Consider the following 22,306-nt stretch of genomic DNA (forward strand, 5'->3'; position numbering starts at 1 on the left):
ACAAAAATAAAAAATTAATTGGTTATTTAAAATCAGAATATGGCGAAATGATAGTAAATGAATTTATTGGATTAAAAAGTAAACTCTATTCAATAAAATATAATGATAAACTTAATAAAAAAGTTGCTAAAGGAATAAATAAATCTATTATAAATAATAATTTATCACATGATACTTATCATAACGTTTTATTTAATGAAATGTATTATAATACAAAAATGAATAGAATTCAATCAAAAAATCATTTATTGAAAACCTTAAAATTAAATAAATTTGTAATGCATCCATTTGATGACAAATCATATTTATTAAATGATGGAATCAGTACCTTTCCGTTTGGGTATTATAAACTATAAATTATATAATTATTTTTTTATAGAAACATCAAAAATAATTGAAACAGAAAAAAATAATGTTAATGATTTTGAAGTAACTACAACTGATGAAAATAATAAAATTCTTAATAATAATATAATTGGAGATAATAATAAAATTGAAGATAATAAAATTGAAGATAATAAAATTGAAGAAAATAAAATTGAAGAAAATAAAAATAATAAAATTGATAATACTGAAACTTTAGCTGTTGAAACTCCAACTGTTAACAAAAAGATAAATGGTTTTATTCGTGTTGATTGCAATAATTCAACGACATATAGCACAACTTTCAATAAGCAATTAAGATCTACAGTTATTCAAACTAATAAAAAATGTAACATTCCTAATGTTACAATAAAATCATTTGAAATGCTAAAACTTGTTTGTTTTGGTATATTAAATATAATACCACTTGAAACTTATATTATTGAGCCTTATCACAGACTTGTTATAAATATTAAAAATGATCGTAATTATCCTGCATATACATTTGGAGAATTAATGCCAAATTTAGATTTTGATAGCATAAAATTATTTTGTAAATTTTTTTGGGTAGATTCTGATACAAGATATATACGACTAGGAGTTTCTAATAAATCTTTAATAGAAAGGAAAATATTATTAGAAAATAATAAAATTGGTTACTGTTTAATTTCTTCTTTGAAAAATGGTGAAGAAAGAGGAATTAATAATATATTTAAATATACACCATATTGTATAGCACCTAAAGGTAAATTAACATAATAACATTTATAATTAAAATTACAAATTTTAAATACAAATTAGAAAAACAACTACGTGTTAATTTGGAAGAGGGCGCTAAATTACCAATTAAGGCTAGCTCAGACAGTGGATGTTTTGATTTATTTTGTAATGAAATCGGTACTTTGGCACCTGGTGAAAGAAAATTAATTAAAACTGGCGTTAAAATGCAAATTCCTCAAAATTGTTTTGGAAAAATATTTTCAAGAAGTTCTTTAGCGATTAATGGTATTGATGTAAGCGCCGGCGTTATTGATGCTGATTATACTGGTGAAATATTAGTATTACTCATAAATAACAGTATAAATAATTTTGGTTACGTTTGTGGAGACAAAATAGCACAAATTGCTATAATAGAAAACAAAGATTTAACTGCATTTGTTGGGCCAATATTTGACACAAAAAGAGGCAATAAAGGTTTCGGATCATCTAATATATAAATAAAATTATTTTCTTATTATATTTGGTATTTTTTTATATAAATCATTTGTCTATAAAATATTTTTATAAATTAAGGTGAAGGGAAATAAGTTTAATATAATTATATTATTTTATGTTTTAACATTTATTTTATATTAATCTATTTTTATACATTTAATTTTATTGAAACAATTTTATACATTTATTTTTATTGATATAATTTTATACTTTTATTTTTATTTGTAAACATTTTATACTTTTATATATTTTTATAATAAAAAATTTATTTAATCCGTTTGTGTATTTTCTGTAAATAAAATTGTGCCAATTAGTAAAAAATAATTAATTTGTCACAATTTTACTTACGAAATAAATCGTTTATACCAAATTCATTATTTTTGGTTATGTCCTTGTTCGCTGAGTGATCACAAACATCTTCACTTTTCCAATGTTTTAAAGTGTTAAGTATATTTTTTAAATCGGTAAGATTTTCTAATGAATATCCATATTGTATAAACATTTCTTTGATATCAGCTTTACTGCGAATTGCTTGAGATGCTAGCATAGATTTAATATTTTCTGCGTCTTTTAATATACTATCAAATACATAATCAAATTCTTCAGATAATATAGTGTACACTGTTTGACGTGTGCACTCAGATTTATATAGTTTGTTAAGAGATGGTTGATCTTCTCTCACTGACTTCATATTTACAAATAACATTTTATTGTATAGTTACTGCTGAGTCGATTTGGCTTTTAAGTTGATCATTTAATGATTTGCAATATGTATAAAGATACTCAGCTTTATTTTTAGCACACAATGGTTTATAGGTAGACAGTAGTCTGTCATGTATAGCACAGGGATTTATATTTAAATCTTTTGATTGAATTATCATTAATTCAGCATCTGATGGAATTTTATTTTCACACAATTTAAATATATCAAGATTTTCTAGTTCGACAATTAATTGACCAAATCCTGCTTTATATAGCAAACCTTTAATGCCATCATCGTTTTTACAAATACCAATATATTTGGCATTATTATCAGAATTTGTGTGATATAATGTTTTTAATACAGAAATAAATTCACTTGTTGATAAACCGTGTTCAAACTTTTTATTAAATTTTATTCCATGTTTTTCATTTTCTAAATAATCGATTAAAAATTGATTAGTTACATCAATTTTATTTTTGTTTATTCGACAATTAAACGGAATTGAACCACATATATTTTTAAAACAATATCCAATTTCACGTAATATAAATTCACAATCAACTTTAAAACCGTTTGAACAGATTATAATTTTTATATTTTCAAAATTTGGAGAAATAAATGCCATTGTAATAACTAAATTTAAATTTTTCAAAATTTTAATTTATATATAAATTTACAAGGTTATTACATCATTATAAAATGAGTGATTATGATTTATCTTTTAAACATCCAAGGAGATTTTTAATTTATGGACCTTCTGGATCTGGAAAAACGACATTTGTTGTTAAATTACTAGAAAACATGTATGATTTATTTGGATTTTATTTTGATAAAATAATTTATAGTTCAGGTCAGGGTTATCCTAATGTAGATAAAGTCCATGGAATAACTATTCAAAAAATTGATAGCATTGATAATAATGTACTTGATAGTTTCTCTAAACATGAAAATAATTTATTAATAATAGATGACAGTATGCATTTAATTGGAAATGATTTATTAATAAGTGATTTATTTACTAAGACATCACATCACAAAAATATTACTGTTATTTTATTAATTCAAAATTTATTTCCAAAAAATAAATATATGCGTGATATTTCCACTAATTCAACATATATTATATTAATGTCTAACCCTCGAGAAAGCCTTCAAGTAAAAATATTGAGTAATCAAATTGATAGTTTAAATCCTAAATTTATTTATGAATCTTATATAGATGCAACTAAAAGTAAACCATTTAGTTATTTATTTTTAGACTTTGATCAAAATACTTCTAATAATATGAGAGTTAGAACTAATATATTTCCTGATGATAATGAAAAAATTGTATACATTAAAAAATAATAAACTTAATAATGTTTTAAAGTGTTTGCCATACTTAAAAAAAATAAGTTTAGCAAAATCGTTAAAAAATAAAAAATATTTAATAAATAAAGCAAATAAATGTGTAATAAATGCTATTTCAGAGATAGCAAAAAATTGCCTAAATGGAAATATTCCTTTAAAAACTTGTGATTTCAAAAAACTAAAAATTTATAAAAATTATTTAATAAAGTTATCAAAAAAATCAACAGTATTTAGACGAAAAAAAATATTAAATCAAAGTGGTGGAAATATCATTTTAAAAATTTTAATTCAGCAAGCAATATCTCATTTAATGCAATATGCTGGTAAAAAATTATATAACAATTAGTCAAAATGAGTTTTAAAAAAATGAAACTTGTAAGTTCAGATTTATCAAATGATAATAAAACTAATGAATTTTTGAATATTCAAAAAATTCAAACCGACCCTAATTTATTACAAATAAACAATTTAGATAAAGAAATTTATATAATTCTTAATAGTAACTATAATGAACGTGATAAAGCTAAGTTATACGCCGAAGCTTTAAGAAGATTTCTAATTTTTAAAAGAAAATTTCAAAACATAGAAGAAAAAAATTATATTAATGTAACTAATGCAATAGAAAATTTACCAGCTAATGTTGACCCAGATAATGTTTTAAATTTTTAAAAAAACCTAAAAAAATACGTAGTAAAATACCTAAAAAAATACCAAAATCGAAAATTATAGATGATTTTAATCCTGTTTTGGTAAAAAATCCATTTAGACGGAATAAAAGAGAATTAATTTCTACTCCCTCTGAACGTAAGCGACAGAAATATAATTCAGATAAAATACAATCAAATATAAAAGTAAAAATAATTCCAAAAATAACTTCTACTGATAAATTAAAAATTAGTCCTAAAATAACTTCTACTGATAAATTAAAACTTTTGAAAACAAATAAAAAATATAATTTACGTAATATTAAAAAATTAAATTTAAAAGATGTTAACTGGGAAAAATATTAATAAAATAATATCAAAACATTATTATAATATTAAATTATCTTCAAGTTATAGTGGAATTAATAATTTATATAAATCTGTAAAAAAAGAACTTCCCTTAATTACTAAATCTTATATAAAGAATTGGTTATTAAAGCAAAAAGTTTATGCAGTTCATAATAAAGTTAAAATTAATTTTAATAGAAATTCTATCATATCAAAATATATTGATCATAATTGGCAAGCCGATCTTATGGAAATTAAGCAATTTAAAGAAAACAAAAATTATAAATACATATTAATTATTATTGATAATTTATCTAAATTTGCATGGGCAGAATTATTAAAAAATAAATCAGCTAAAAATGTAAAAGCAGCTTTTTTAAAAATTTTTAAGTCAAGTAAAAGAAAACCTACAATTTTATCAACAGATGCTGGTCGTGAATTTACTAATAAAGATTTTAAAAAATATTTAAAATGGCGAAAAATAAAACATTTAGTTTTAAAAGATACTGCTAAAGCAAGAGTTGTCGAACGTTTAATACAAACAWTAAAATCTAAATTATTTAAATATATGTATAAATATAAAACAAATAAATTTATTAACGTTTTTGACAATGTAATAGATAATTATAATAATACAATACATAGTAGAACAAAATATAAACCAATTGATGTTACAAAAAAAAATGAAAAATATGTTTACAGAAATTTATTTAAAATTTATAAATCACAAGAAAAACAAAAATTTAAAATTGGTGATAGTGTAAGAATACAATTATTAAGAAATATTTTTCAAAAAGGACATATACCTAATTATAGTGATGAAGTTTTTATAATTTATAAAATATTATTTACTTCTCCTTATTATAAATATAAAATAAAAGATAAAAATAATTTTATTATTAGAGGTTCATATTATGCTAATGAATTGCTAAAAATTTAATAAAAATGAATAATTTTGAAAATGATGACAAATATTTTTATTTAACTAATGATAATAATGAAAGTATTATTGAAGTAGAGTATGATCCTCAAATTTCATTTAAACAACCTCAAGAATGTGCTTTAACTGAGCTAATTATACCAAAAAAACTTGAATTAAAAAAGCCTTTGGAAAATTTAAAATTAATATTACATTTCAAATGGGTACCTGAAAGCTTTTATGGAGATATAAAAAATGACTTTGATGCAAATGACCAAGATAAATTAAACAATATAACTAAGTTTCTTGTTGAATTTGATCCAACTTATTCCCTTGGTGAAACTATTACTGAAGAATATCAAATAGTACATAATAAAGAAATTCATTGGAAAGATAATTTAAAAGATACCATTAATAAAATTAATTCAAAAATCGAATATTATATTCAAAGTAAATATCCAACTGTTTATATCATGCCTTCATCAAAAACATCTAATTTACCATCAGTTTCATTTAAAAAAATTCAATGGTCAATCAATAACATAGAATTTGATTTTAATAAAGACAAAAATTTATATAAAATTAAAAATGGTAATTTTTATATACCAACAAAAGAATGGTTTAATTTAAATGATGATATTATAATATCAGATAATGATTACCATGAAATGGGAAAGCCAATAAATAAATTTCCCTTAGAAGATAATCAGAAAAAAGTAAAATATTTTTTATTAAGAGGTGTTTTTTACATTGATTTCAATGAAAATTTAAAAAAATTGTTAGGTTTTAAAAATTATTATCTTGGAGAAGGTGATGAATTATTTGATAATTTTAATTTATATGAAAATTTCGAATCTCAAAAAAGACATATAAGAGATTACGAACCTGGAATATTGAAAACAACACTTAGTGAAAGAAATGAAATAATAAGTGATATTCGCCCTTTAAGTATTACAAGAAATATAAATTATTTTATAGTTTATTGTAATTTAATTATAGATTCAAATTATCAAAATAAAAAAACTAATATTTTAAGAATAATTCCAACAAACTGTACCGAAAAAGAAGAAGTTATTAAATATGATTTTAATATTAAAAATTTTATTCCTTTAAAATATAATCAATTTAACTCAATTAATTTGCGAATAACAGATGAAGAAAATAATGTATTAACTTTTCGTAGAGGAAAAATTTTTGCTACTATAATTATAAGACCACATTATCATTTATAATTTAGTTCTGTAAAAGTTATCAATATGTTTACATGTTTAAAATAATGGATTATAGTTCTTATTATTGTGCTCAAGCAAAAAGTAATCAAAAAGGCGCAGGTATACCAATTCAAGGTATTAATCAAATAGAGCCATCAAATATTGATTTCTTACCTCAAAAATCAAAAAGTGTTAAAACAAAAAAATTAATTAATAAAACACGCTTAATTAAAACAAAAAATTCTTCAAATAAATTAATAAAAAAACGACCATCAAAAAAGTTAAAGAAAAAAAGAATTATTAAAAGAAAGAAAACGCGGAAACTAAATATTTTTAATTAAAAATGGCAACAGAAATTTTGAAAGAAGAATTAAATTTGTTTGAAAAAGTTAAATTCCAAGGAGCTATTGAAAGTCAACAATTACTTGAATACCGACCAAAATCAAATGTTCTTGAATCAAATACAATTGATTTTGAAATTCAGGCATCAGCTGACGAATATATTGATATGCAAAATATTTATTTAATGCTAACATGTAAACTAACAAATAGAGATGGGACAAACTTTGCAGCGGCAATTAATAATTTTGCCCCAACAAATTATATTTTAAATACATCATTTGATCAACTAGCAATTTACTTAGGCTCTACATTAGTTAGTCAGGCAGCCCAAAATTATAATTATATGTCATTTATTGAAGCCGTTACTAAACAATCAAATTATTCAAATGGAAGTGTAACACCGTCAGGATTTGTTACAACATTTTGGACACCAGCTTATAACTACGAAAATCCAAATGAACATTTAGTAACGTTATGTAATTCTAGTAAATCAATGCAATTTTATGGAAAATTACATGGGCCAATTTTTTCATCAAATAAATTACTTATTAGTGGTGTACCTATTAAATTAGAGTTTACTAAAGCAAATGAAAGATGGCCAACAGTTTCAGAACAAGCAGCAATGACAGCAGATCAATATCCATTATTAAAAATTACCGATATGAGTATTTTTGCTAGGAAAGTAAAAGTAACACCAAGTTTACTTAATGCACACGCACAAGCATTAAGAATATCTAATGCACTATATCCAGTAAAACGACCTAATATTAAAGTAATTAATTTGACACAAGGACAATCATCTTTTAATATAGATAATTTATTTCTCGGACAATTGCCTAGTAAAATTATATTAGGAATGGTAGATGATGCTGCTTATAGAGGAAATAGTTACAGAGATCCTTTAAGATTTCAGAATTTTAATTTGAATCATTTAGTTTTGAATGTTAATGGAGAAATGGTTCCAAAAATACCATATCAACCAAATTATACAACTGATTTATTTTCTAGAGAATATCATGATTTATTGTTAAATTTGGGTTATAACTTTGTTAATAATCCATCACCAATTGATGTCAAAAATTATAAAAATGGTTTATGTTTATATGCATTTAATTTAAATAATGATTTTAGCTTTACAGACAAATACATTAATTTACCTAAAAGTGGATATATTAATGTACATTTAAAATTTTCAGAAAATTTAGCTAACGCTATTAAATTAATTTGTTATGCTGTATTTGATAATACTATTGAAATTGATGAAAATAGAAATATAACTACTGATTATTAAACATGAACACATTTGATTTATTAAGTTTTATTAATAAAGATAAAATTATAAAAAATCAATTTTGTGGGATTTTAGCATTAGATAAAATAGCTCATTTGAAAGCTAATAAACCTTGTGCTTTTATTGTTAACACACACAAATCAACACAACCTGGTGAGCATTGGTTAGCAATTTATGTTCCAATCACCGGGCCTATTGAATATTTTGATTCATTTGGTAAAAAACCTTATCATAAAGAAATATATACTTTTATAAAATTAAATGGTAACAAATTTATATTTAATCATATACCTTTACAACATATTTTTTCTACTACATGTGGCTATTATTCACTTTTTTATTTATTACTTCGAGCAAGAAATTATAGTATTAAAAATATATTAAACTTTTTCTTACGTAACAGATTTTTAAATGATAAAATAATTATAAAAATATTTAATAAAATTAAAAAATGAAATCTGTTCGATTTAATGATGATGTAAAAGTCAAAACAATGTATGTTTAGACATATGCTTCAAAACAAGCAAGAATTTCTAATTGGCATTGGATAATATTTAATAGACGTATTTTTGAAAATAAATGTAAACTTATTGAAGAAAATATTTCATATGTATTAAATAATGAATTTCGTAATAAAATATATTGTGAACGTTTTTTATAAATAAAATAAACACATATATATATATTATTTATTTCAATTTTAACATAACATATTGATGATTTTTGTAGTTTAACTTAATAAAAATTTATTAATTTTATATTATTGAAAATTAATTACTAATTAGCTAATTAATTACCTGAGGCCTGTAATATAACACAACATATAACAATCAAAGAACAAGTAGTAGATCGGGACGGGATTCACACTATATTAATATCCCGATTACTAACAAAAATTATGTTAAAAATAGTATATTTTGGAAAGGATTAAAATATTGTAACGCTTTACCATTGGATGTGAGAAAAAGCAAAAATTTAAATCAATTTATTAATCATTTAAAGACATTTGATTTTAACAATATTTAATTATTTTATTTATATATATATTTGTTATTACTTTTATCTTTTTTATGTAATTTTAACTTTAGTTTATTTGGGCATTCAATGTATACCAGTTTTTTACTGAATGATTTGCCAATAAAGACATTATTATTATTATTATTAAATTTATACAGATTAGAAATGTTCAATAATAATAATATATACATTTTTATTTTATATTTAGTAAAGTCATAATAAAAACAAAATATAATATTGTAACGGAATAATAATAGATCACTTAAAAGAATAAGTAAAACTACTTAAATTATAAATTTAATTACTTATATAACTTCTCATATGTATTACGTGTGTAGATGTTTTAACTACAATTTATAATGTATTAAATACATAGTTTAATATGAGTTATGTATTCCCATAGAAATAACATTAACGGGTTATTTACTATTATAAAGTATGTATTTAGTATACCCATAGGAATTACATTAGCGGCATATTCACTATTATAAATATGGGTTTAATATTGCCATAGAAATAACATCAGCTATACTTTAACATACAAACATATAGGTTTAGTTTGTGACACATATAGTGTCAGTAAATGTAGTGACGCACTTGCGTTTCAGTGAATACTATTTAACTATTGGTTTAAACATTTTATATAGAGGGGTCAACAAGGGTTTTTATTTCCTATACTTTAACATTAATGAATTAATTAATTTTTAAGTATACTTGTTTACTGTATTTTAATGCAAATGAGAATTTGCCTTTAGGTGGTAGTGTGCGACTGACTAAAAATAGGCAGAGTTTAGATAAGCCAATAGAGTACAAGTAGTAGTGTATGAAAAAGTTGTCATCAAATATGAAAGCAGAGTTGAACAGTTTGCGCGCGCATAGGCAGTGGCCTATGCAGCGCTCAAACTGCAATTCTCTCAGTCGAGAGAAACGCTCGACAGAAGTGATCTGACTCTCAGACCGAGTGGTTGTACGTCTACTACTGTGCAATACATGTATTGTATTGTATTACACTGTATTTGTATTTTATATAATGTGTTTTAAAATAAACTAATTTTGTTTTAAGTACCGTGTATTGATTGGGCCTGTGGCCCACACTATCAACTACTCTATAACTTCTCTTCATCTCTGGGCTCTCTTGCCTATCGTACAGTACTGGCGTATTTGAGACTACGATTGTTGCCGATAATTTCCCGTGTGATAGGCAACACTGACCGATTGGTTCCCGCACCGCTTCATTGACTGTCGTACCGTTGGTGGCCATACCATTTCACTGTCATACCGTTGGCTGCTGTACCACTGACTGTCGTACCGCTGGTGGCCATACTATTTGATTGCCATACCGTTGACTACTGTACCATTGATAATCGTACCATTGACTGCTGTTCCATTGGCCACCGTACCATTGATGTCATCACATTGACAGCCGTACCATTGATGCCATACTATTGACTGTCGTATTATTGACTGACTGCACCACTGGCTCCACATCCAACTCTGGCTCATCAAACAAATACATAGTTCAGTCTAATTTAATTACTGTATTGTGTGGACACCGAAGGACCAGACGTTGTCCACATCCACATCACCATAGCGCTGTTGGCACCGTACTATTCGTTCAACACACTGGCCGATACAGCTCCGCTCAGTTCATTGGCCGATACAGCACCGCTCAGTTCATTGGCCGTCACAGCACCGCTCAGTTCATTGGCCGTCACAGCACCGCTCAATACATTGGCCGTCACAGTACCGCTCAATACATTGACCGTCACACCGTTCTTATTGTTTGGCTCATCAAAGCCGTCACCGCTCAACGCCAGATCCATACTGTGGTCTCAGATGTCCTCAACTACATGGGTGTCGGCGCTAACTAATCGCTAGGACCGACGACACTGGTGCCGATAACGTCAAGATCAGCGCCGGTCACCTCAACTAACCTATCCAACCATTTCAATATTAAACAAAACATATTTAGTTTGATTGAATAGTCACCACTAATACCGCACTCACGGTTCCAATCGTTGAATATAACACTATTGGTTAGTGAATAAAACTGGTCAACGGGACAGTCGACTGATGTACAGTTGGGTAGTTTTAACAAATATGGACAGACCTTATTATCGTCCAGTGTTTCATTATAGTAATATAATCTAACAAAATATCCCTTTCCATTGATAGCACCCAACTGTTGATGCAATTCGACTATAAGGGACGACCCAAATGGTATTAATAGGTCATTCCATACATTCAATGCTGACAATAAAAAACTTAACTTTATGTCATGCGTTGAATATAAATACAGTTTATAGTTATACGGTTTACTAGTTGTCCCATTGATGCTCTCCTTTATATTATTGACTAACTCCTTAACCAATGGACCGCCACCTGTCTTTTTTAGCACCTGATCGCTATATTTGATTTTCTTAAACTTACTGACCATCTCATTCAACTTATCAACAATTGCTTTATCATCACTGGACGGCCACATGCTATGGTTAGACCAAAAATATTTTCTTGAATATTCTATGGTTAGAGTATCCCTTAAATTATCGATAACTACTGGATCATTGAGCTGTCGGCCCACAGTTTTTCCTAACTTATCTAAAAACTCTGTTTCCTTTTTTATCAAACTCATAACTCTATTGCTTTTCAAGTAATTATTATTATAAGCTTCTTTAGCTTTGGGACAGTAGTGACCTACGCGTAGCAATGTATCGTTATCTATGAGCTCTGCCGGATAGGTATATATGGGAAACGGCTGCCAATTACTGCCCAACTGAGCGCCGGTCGATATATTCCATTGCCATTTAGCAGTGGTCGGTGGATAAGCACCGGCCAACAACAATTGTACCGATTCCAGGCAACGGTCAGCAGCCGAACTACGGGCATACACTTCACGGGGACTGTACTGTGAGCCCAGGTAGTCAGCATACGCTTGTCGTACAAACTGTCCAATCCGGTACATACGGTACTTGCCTTTATTGGTTAGCTCAGTGTCTCCTTCATACCAATACTTTTGTTGGTCACGGAACGGGTCATTTGGAAAAATAAAATTACTGGGATTTCGGTCGCCGTGTCGGTGAACTATTTGCAATAATTTCAATGTCTCTATTGAATGGTTAGTCCAGTTGTTTACTTGAACTACTGTTTCAATAAAATATTGATTTAGTAATACAAATAATATTACTATTAGTAAATATTTTCTATACATTTCTACAATTTTTAATAAAAAAACAATTGCTTGCTATTGTTTTGGAAAGTATTACTTGTATTTTTTAAAAAATATTAATTTTAATTAATTAATAAAGTTATTTAAAACACATTTTATTATTTAAAAAAATTTAATTAAGTCGATTACAACTATACTTTATAAAAAATTAATTATCATTATTAGAAAAAAAAGTTATAATTAGCTTTATATATTGCAATACTATAAGAAAATTAATTTATTTAATAAAAAATATATATAAAATAAAAGATTTGTAAATTAATAAAATAAGACTAATAACTAATAATTTTTTATAATTTCAATTGAATACAAACTTTTTAAAAATTTTACTACAAAATTAATTTTCTTAATTGAGATTTTATCACTTTATTCATATGATTGACGGGCATTGAGTCGACTATTTTGATGCCACCTCTCAGTCGTTTATGATCACTGACTCGTTTGTCCACATAATCCATAAGCTCCTCTTCACTAACTGATACGCTATCGTCGACAGTAACAAAAGCCATGGGAACGCTACCTAATAGATCGTCATCGATACCGATGACAGCCGCTTTCATCACATACCGGTGCTCGCTTAATACATTTTCCAATTCAGATGGCATTACATTATTACCTAGATTAGAAAATATTAGATTTAAAAATATTAATTGAATATTTATATAATATAATAATAATAAGTATATATTTCACAAAAAATATCAACAATTTTTTGTTACCATAAACTTTAATGATATCTTTGGATCGGCCAACTATATAGACATTATGATTATCATCGTAATAGCCAATGTCACCAGTTATGACATAACCATCGTTAGTCAACAAATTGTTAGTTTGCTCCGGGTCATTTAAATATCCAAGTGTTGCCTAAATTTTTTTTTAAAAAATACATAAACGTAAAATATTTTAGTATTTGTTTAATTTTTTGTTTGTTTATTTTATAAATTTATAACTTTACCGCTAATCCCGAAACGTATAGTTTTCCAAATGAATTGGCCGGCAGTGGCGAACCCGAATCGTTTAATATTTTTATCCGCAAATTTGGACAAACTTTGCCCACATAGCCGACAGTAGACCGATATTTATTGTTATCGATATCAGGCGGTGATTGACATATAAATCCCATTTCCGACATACCGTAAACTGTGTGGACAATAAAAATATGATTTATTTTACACATTTAAAAAAATTATCATTAATGTATAAATAACATACCCATTAATATATTGTCAATATTATAATATTGTTTAACACTTTTATAAATGTTATAATTTAAAAAATCACCAGCAACATATAGACATTTTAAACTACCCAGATATTCACTAGTATATTTATCCATATTTTTGACTAAATAGCTTAAATAGGCCGGTGTCATAAACGCTTGACTAATCCGATAGTTGTGTATACATTGATAAATGTCATCCATACTGTCCTCACTACGTAGCACTGCTACCGGTGTCGACATAACAATAGCCCGGATCAATGTTTCGTGACCACTGGAATGAAATATACTGTCGCTTAGGTAGATATCATTTGACTGTCCTCCAGATGTTTGTGGTATCATATTTGGTTGTATTAGGCACTCGATGACTGACAAATAGATTTTGTTTGTCCTAATTATGGCTTTCGGTTGACCAGTTGTACCGCTTGACATGAAATATGTTACGTGATTGTCAGGTTCAGTGTGCACAGGTAGCTTAACTACAGCACTGGTAGTTTTTGAAAGTTTCAAACAAATTTCTTCTACCGATTTAATTATGCTATTATTAATAATGTTATTATTGTTATTAATAATATTATTGTGATTGGGTCCATTTACAGTTTCAAGCATAGTCATCATAGTCTATAAAAAAAATTAATCAGTTATAATATTTAATATACTAAAATTAATTAATGTTTAAAAAATAACCTTGATAAATGTAAAATTGTCTTTCTCATTGACAATAGCATCCAGGTATCTATTGGGACAAACTATAAACTTTGGTTTCATTTTCATAATACTAGCTTTAAATTCATCTAAAATATTTACAGCAACAAAAAATAATAAACAAAAATTATTATATATTTTTCAATAGTTAACAGTTAGTAATTTGTTATATAAAAAAATAACTAAAGCATACATATTGTTATGGATTCAGACAATGAATAACAGGTTAGACCGGCCATCAGTGCCCCAAATATGGCCATCACATGGATGTCACTGTTGTAGCCGACAAAACCAATACAATCACCTTTGATTGCATGACATTCACTGATCAAATAGTTGGCAAACTTGACCGATCCGTTCAGCACCTGGCGTTTTGTCCATTTTCTATCAATCGTACAGTCAATCTGTTTGTATAGTTTTTATTTATTTATTGAGTTTAATATAATTAGTAAATTTATTTTATAGCAAATATATATTATACATACCAGACAAATGTCATCGGGATTTGACTTTAAACTATCAATTATTAGCTCAATAAGTGTTTCATAATTACTGAGACTTTTATCAATTATATAATCAGATTTAATAATATTTTCAGTCATTTTGAATAATTAAAAATTATTTTAAAAATAAGTTACAGTTTTAGATATAAGATATTAATATTTTAATAACAATTATACTACTTCACTACTAATACTAATAATGCTAATAATTTTTAGTCACTTTAAATAAAATAATTGGAAATTTTTAATTTATATTATAATATTTACATTTACTGTATTATTAATCTTATAAAAATAATAGAAAATGTTATCAATAGTAAAACTAGTTTATTTGAAAATAAGTTGTATTTATATTTTTATTTATAGTATATTTGAAACATATTATTAGTAATTTACTACAATTTAAATGACATTTGATTAGCCGCCTGAGGATGCATTTTATTGTATTTAAATAATAAAATAAAATTATATTTTAATTTAATGTTTTTTATGTCAGAGCACATAATTATAAATTTTATTTGATTACCACAATTATTACTAGTCTCCAATGATGTCAATTGTGGTAAATAAATAAAATTTTTATAAAATTATATTTATTCTATAGAAAAAATATTGCAATATATTGTTATCTTATATTAACAAAAATACCAAAATTGTGTTATTTAGTAGTAATTTGTAGTAGTAGTAGTAGTAGTATTCAAAATAAATAATAATTTTGCATTAATCCTAAATAGTAAGTGATTATAAATTATAAATATAATACAATGTGAAACATAAAAAGCCAGGATGTTTCATTTTAAAAATGAAATTTTACAATAAATATAAAAAAATTATAATATTATTTTTTAAAAAAAATTGTAAATTAATGATTAATGTACGGCATTCAATTGTCTTAATTGTGTTAATTTTTACAAACATATATAATAATACTAATACTAAATGCCATACTTAGTAACAAATTTACTTGGTGATTTGTAATTTATTATATATAAGCATAAGCAGTTTAAAAAAAATAAAACTACATTTTTAAAAATTGTAACATCCTGGCACTATACTGAATTAATAAATGATTATTTAAAGATTATTTATATGTAAAAATAAATCAGTATATTTATGGAAAAAAAGTGTAATATTTATTAGTAAAAATATTTATTTAAAAGCTTATATTTTTTAAAAATTGTCCTTGTACTTATTGCTATGCAATTATTTCATGAATTTAAAGTTATAATTTTAAACTATGACTAAGTTGTCGATAATGATAATGTTGATTGATAAATAATTATTTTATTTTGATATTATTTTTGATATTATTATTATTATCATCAATTATATTATGATATAATCAATTATGCTGATAATACAATTTTTAAAAATTGAATTTTTTTATTAAAAATAAAACAAAAATTTATTTCTATTAAATATAATTTTAACTTTTTATTCTAACAATCTATATAATTATTAGAGAAAATAAATAAATATTATATTAAATAATTATTAATTATTTGTATTTTATAACAAATAAATGATATCATAGTAATCTATCTTAATTATAAAAATTAAATAGATAATCAAAAAGCCAATATATGTTTTTGCATAAATGCTAATTTAAATTAACAAATAAAATGTATAAATAATTTAAAGAAATCATATAAAATAAGTAAATAATTACCTAATAATTTCAATTTTAAAATCATTTTATTTATTTTTGGTTTTAGATAATAATACTTTATATATATATTTCAAGTTCTCAAACACTATCTAAAAAATAAATTATTAATAAAACTATTGTATTTTTTAATGTATGTTTTAAAAAAATATATTTTTGACACTTATCCAATAAATAGAAAATGCATAAATAAATAAATATAGATATAATAGATATGATTGTAAAATTAGCATTTTTGTTAACATTAAGCTATTGTTGAAATATTTGCATTGCTTGATGATATATTTATATTGTTTGCTGATGATGATGATGATGATGATAATGATGATGATCTAAGCAAATTTTCATTGCCATAAATAAATGATATAGTATTGGACGATTGTGCACTTGTATCCGGGTGCTGCTCCTGATGATGATGTTGTTGTTGTTGTTGCTGTTCAGTTAGCAAATCAGTGTCCACCGACGGCGACCTAATTTTGCATTGATTAGCACCCGATTTGTTAACTAAACGGGCAAACAGTACGGCCATTAAACCGCTAATAATATAGACAACTGGCAATAACAATGTCAACCGATATGCAGTCAATACGGTCGATACGATGGCTACGGCGCCGATCATCGAAATTAGTATAGCGTAGCCAAAGATCACATAAAACAGTTCCCAATAGAGTGGTATCAGTGCTGCCAATTGTATGACTATTGCTATTACCGATACACTGATTATCATATATTTAGCTGATTTCTAAAATAAAATATAAAATTTAATAATTAAAAAAATAGAAAATATTTAATTAAATACTCTAGTATATACCTGTAAAAATATATTATCCTGCTCAATCAATTCATCAGGGTCACTGGTGTCACGTGAGTTTACTAATTGCACTGCTAAACACAGTACAGTTATGGTAGATATTATTGACACTACTGTCCATATAATAACTGTCCATTTGATATACTTAAACCAGCGATCCATTTATATTAATCACAATTATATTAAATCACATTTTTTGATAATATATTTATTTAATTATAATAAAGATATATATATATATAACGTTTATTAAACAATATCGGATAAAGTATTTAATAATATTTATTTTTAAAAATATATATATATTTCATTAAATATAACTGATTAACTAATCACATAATGTTATACTTTATGTAGAAAATAATTAAAGATTATTATTATTATTATAATTTATAAGTCATTAAATGAGTTGCACATTAAAAGTATTATTAATATTATATTGTGTTTAAATGAATACTATAATAATAATAATAATAATTTATTACATTAACATATTTTAATGGATGAATTCATTGGAAAGTATTAATTCTGTAAATAATTAATTAATATTACATTTCTCTAAAACATTTACCAATATTTTTATGGTAATAGTAGTCATGTTAGTCATCGATATATTTTTTAAAATAATAATAAACTATTTATTTAAACAAACAGAACAATTAGTTGATAACTATATACAAAAAAAACTACAATAATATCCATATGAATGTAAACATTGTATCCTATTTTATAATAATAAAAAAAATAAAAATAAATATTTTACACAACCATAATAAACTGTTGTTTGTTGCTATAAAAACTATATTTATCAAAAATAAAATATTATAATATGATAATAAAATATGTTTTAGTTTATTTTTATCGGTACCTGCGTGATGTTAATTAATGATAACATATTGCTAAAAAAAATATGACATTATTAATATAACAATACTGACAAACTATTATATTATTTTATAGAGAATATATTTATGTTGTTATTATAACAAATGTATTATACATTAAATGTACACATTTTACACTAATATATATAGTATATAATTTATAATGTTTATGAGATATAATATGATACTAACATTATATGTTGTTATCCTATGGGATTAATTTTATAATACTAATATATATAAATATTTAATTAGTCTGTATACTGTATTTTAGTTATTGAGCTGAATTTTTTAAAAATATATTTCTAATCTACTAAAACTTATCATACTTTATTAGACACTTAATTTACTATTAATACATAAAACAAGTCATACAGTCAAGTAAATAATGAAATAAAGTAATTGCAATAGTTCATGCAATACATTTAATTAAACTTAAATACAATACAATATTAAAGTATTTTACATTGGTTAATTTTTAAAACTAATTAAATTAATGCACAAAAAAAACTTATTGGAAAATTATTTTAAAATAAATGATTTATCTAAATAAATTAAGTTAATCATTCATTATTTAAAAAAAATTAAATTATAATTATATCCATAAAACAATGTTTTTATTTTGCATAATCTATATAATAATAATAATAAAGTTAATATTGCTAAGTAATTAATTACTATTTATTCAATAATTATATAATAAAATAAATCCCCTATTATGACAGGAAATGTGTAAAATAAATATAAGTTACAAAACATTATAGTAAAAAATTAGTTATTAAACATATAAAAATTAGATTAAGATAAGTTAATTATTAATACTTTTATTAAAATAAGTTAATTATTAATACTTTTATTAAAAGTTAAGTCATATAAAAAAGATTACACAAAAAAAATGTTTTTTTTTGCAAACATATAAATAGATTGGTAACAAAAATTAAATTCACAATTCAAGTATTATTTTTTCTTGTTTGGTTTTAATTTTGAATATACAGTTTAATATCATATAAAAATTGCATAAAATAATATAAAATTAATGGCACCGACACTATATTTGATCCAACGTAGTCCGCCCTGTCGTACAGTACAATTGGTGGCCAAACATCTAAATCTGGATCTGATTGAAGTGGTTGTGGATATGCCAAATAAGGAACACCTGAAACCTGAATTCCTAAAGGTTTTACTTATTTTTTTTATTATAGAAAATTATGATAAAAATAATATAATTAACAACAAAAACGATAATATTTTTGTTATTGTTTTTTGTTTTGATATACAAATTACAGCTCAATCCTCGCCATACAATACCAACACTTGTCGACAGTAATGGTGTATCAGTCTGGGAAAGTCGTGCCATAGCTCGGTATTTGTGCAATAAATATGCACCAAATTCATCGCTATATCCCAGCGAACCGGCTAAGAGAGCACTAGTCGATCAGGTACTTGACTTTGAGTTGGGATCATTTGAACCGGCCATCCGAAACACACTGGTATGTGTAATAAATAGATTAACAAATAGTTTATCTAATATTTTTCAAACACACACACACCTACACAGTCGGCCAAAGCTTTTCGTGGAGTTGAACCCAATGAGGAACAGTGGAAACAGTTGACACTAAACATCCAGGTGCTCGACGAACTGATTGCCCGAAACAATGGCCGTTATGTGGCGTCAGCCGATCACTTAACTATTGCCGATTTGTCATTACTGGCCAACACTACTGTTATAGCTTATCTAGACTATGATCTCACCGCTTATCCTAATGTTAAACTGTGGTACACGACTATGGCTGACGAACTGCCCTATTATCGTGACATTCATAACAATACTTTAGAGGCCTTAAGACATAGATATGATAAAAATGATGATTAAATTCAATGAATGTATAATAAAAATTAATTTTTCAAAATAAAACTATTACTAAACATACATAAAATAGTGCGATTGTTATTACCAATGTATAAAATTGAAAATTACAATAAAATTATATGTTAAAACTATTCAATTATTTTTTTACAGTTTTTATAATTTAAAACTAATTATCATTTACTGTAATTAAAAATACAATTAGTATAATAATAGATAATTCTATAATAATTATATCTAATTAAATAATTAATAGAAATACATTTTTTCACATTTTATTAGTTTCAATATACAAGTTACTGTATAATACAGTAATATTATACTGTAATTCAAAAATATAAAACAATAAAAATCAGTGTAAGTATTATTGTTATTGTATTTATACTGTACTAAATTCATAATAATATTATAAACATTTTTAAATGCTTATATAAAATTATAATAAAATTCAAACATTTTGTATAACACCGGGATATAAATAAAATTGAATAGAAGTTCTAATATTAATAATATATTTCAAACTACTATAAAAATACATATTTACAGTAAGTAATTATTTTGTTACTGTTTTTTACTATTGATTTTTGTCTAAATAAAAAATAGTTTTAATAAAACACTTTAAAAGGTAATATTTCTATAGTATATAATTTTAAACAATTTTCACCACATTATTCAGAGTTATAAATTTAATTCAAAATGCACATTTAATTAAATTAATTAAAAAAAATAACTGTATTAAATGTTTTATAATAATTTTAATGGGAAAAATCTTAATAGTTTAAGTACTTATTTTGTTATTGTTGTGTAATTTATGTTTAAGATACTAAAAAAAAATTAACATAAGTATTGCATAAAAGCATAGATTTTATTAAATAAATGAATCATTACATTAATAAATGAATTTTATTTATAATTTTCTTTGACAGATGTCTAGATATATATATACAATTAAATTATATTATATAACTATATACCGGTATTAATATATTTATAGATATTATTTTCAATATAGTAGACTAACACATGATAACTACAGAGATAATTATATACGATATTAAATATAAATGTTATTCAAAACTAAATGATATGACAGTTTTTTTTAATAATACAGTAAATTTTATTTTAGTAATTTAATTATAAATTAAAATAATAGTAATAATGACTCTAACACTGTATCTGAGCAAAACTAGTCCGCCCTGTCGTACAATACTGTTTGTGGCCAAACAGCTAAACCTTGAGATCAACCAAATTATTTTGGACACACAAAACAAGGAACAACTGAAACCTGAGTTTCTAAAGGTTTGATTAAAAAAAATAATCAATTTTTTTTGTTGACAATTATTTTGACATATAATAGTTTTATTGATTTTATAGTATGTATTTAATTATGTTTTTATAGCTTAATCCTCGCCATTCAATACCGACACTTGTAGACCACGACAACAATGGTTTGGCAATTTGGGAAAGTCGTGCCATTGCCCGATATTTGTGCAACAAATATGCTCCGACATCATCGCTATACCCAACCGAGCCTGCTAAGCGTGCAATAGTAGATCAGGTACTGGACTTTGAGCTGGGATTAAGTCAAGTAATCAGGACTACACTGGTATTAATAATTAGTCATAACTTATTACTAGAAAATTTGTAAAATTATCATTTTTTTTATTTAATAGATGGCCAAAGCGTTAACTGGTGTTGAACCCAGTGATGATCGGTCGAAGGCATTGGACTCCAATCTACAGGTGCTCGACAAACTGATATCCCGAAACAATGGGCGCTATGTGGCCTCTGCCGATCATTTGACAATTGCCGATCTGTCACTGTTGGCCAACACAATGATTGTCTCTTATGTTGACTACGATCTCAGCGCTTATCCCAATGTCCAGGAGTGGCACCAGCGGCTGACCGATGAACTGCCCTATTATCGGCACATTAGGGACAATACATTTGAGGCATTAAAACAAAAAATCGCTAATTCAAAGTCACAAAAATAAATTATAATATATTGGAGAATACTGT

At 24.9% G+C, this 22,306-nt stretch overlaps 3 protein-coding genes across 3 annotated transcripts; 1 reads left to right on the forward strand and 2 right to left on the reverse strand.

Moving 5' to 3' along the window:
• Window positions 1–11,288: 11,288 nt before the first annotated feature.
• Window positions 11,289–12,426, reverse strand: LOC128960460 (prostatic acid phosphatase-like). Its single transcript, XM_054306550.1, has 2 exons — window positions 11,411–12,426; window positions 11,289–11,337 (listed from the first exon to the last, which is right to left on the reverse strand). Exons 1-2 carry the CDS (start codon window positions 12,363–12,365, stop codon window positions 11,333–11,335), a joined length of 960 nt encoding a protein of 319 aa, XP_054162525.1. The 5' UTR covers window positions 12,366–12,426; the 3' UTR covers window positions 11,289–11,332.
• Window positions 12,427–12,958: 532 nt separating this feature from the next.
• LOC128960054 (uncharacterized) lies at window positions 12,959–15,134 on the reverse strand. Its single transcript, XM_054306116.1, has 7 exons — window positions 15,042–15,134; window positions 14,750–14,960; window positions 14,539–14,645; window positions 13,845–14,472; window positions 13,588–13,772; window positions 13,349–13,496; window positions 12,959–13,245 (listed from the first exon to the last, which is right to left on the reverse strand). Exons 2-7 carry the CDS (start codon window positions 14,814–14,816, stop codon window positions 12,959–12,961), a joined length of 1,422 nt encoding a protein of 473 aa, XP_054162091.1. The 5' UTR covers window positions 14,817–14,960; window positions 15,042–15,134.
• Window positions 15,135–19,456: 4,322 nt separating this feature from the next.
• Window positions 19,457–22,281, forward strand: LOC128960059 (uncharacterized). Its single transcript, XM_054306127.1, has 6 exons — window positions 19,457–19,597; window positions 19,707–19,910; window positions 19,979–20,257; window positions 21,440–21,586; window positions 21,687–21,893; window positions 21,961–22,281. Exons 1-6 carry the CDS (start codon window positions 19,457–19,459, stop codon window positions 22,279–22,281), a joined length of 1,299 nt encoding a protein of 432 aa, XP_054162102.1.
• The last annotated feature ends 25 nt before the right edge of the window (window positions 22,282–22,306 follow it).

Source organism: Oppia nitens, unplaced genomic scaffold (assembly GCF_028296485.1).
Source record: "Oppia nitens isolate AA-2021 unplaced genomic scaffold, nextdenovo-longstitch-racon4-pilon3 scaffold4_pilon_pilon_pilon, whole genome shotgun sequence".
NCBI lineage: Eukaryota > Metazoa > Arthropoda > Arachnida > Sarcoptiformes > Oppiidae > Oppia > Oppia nitens.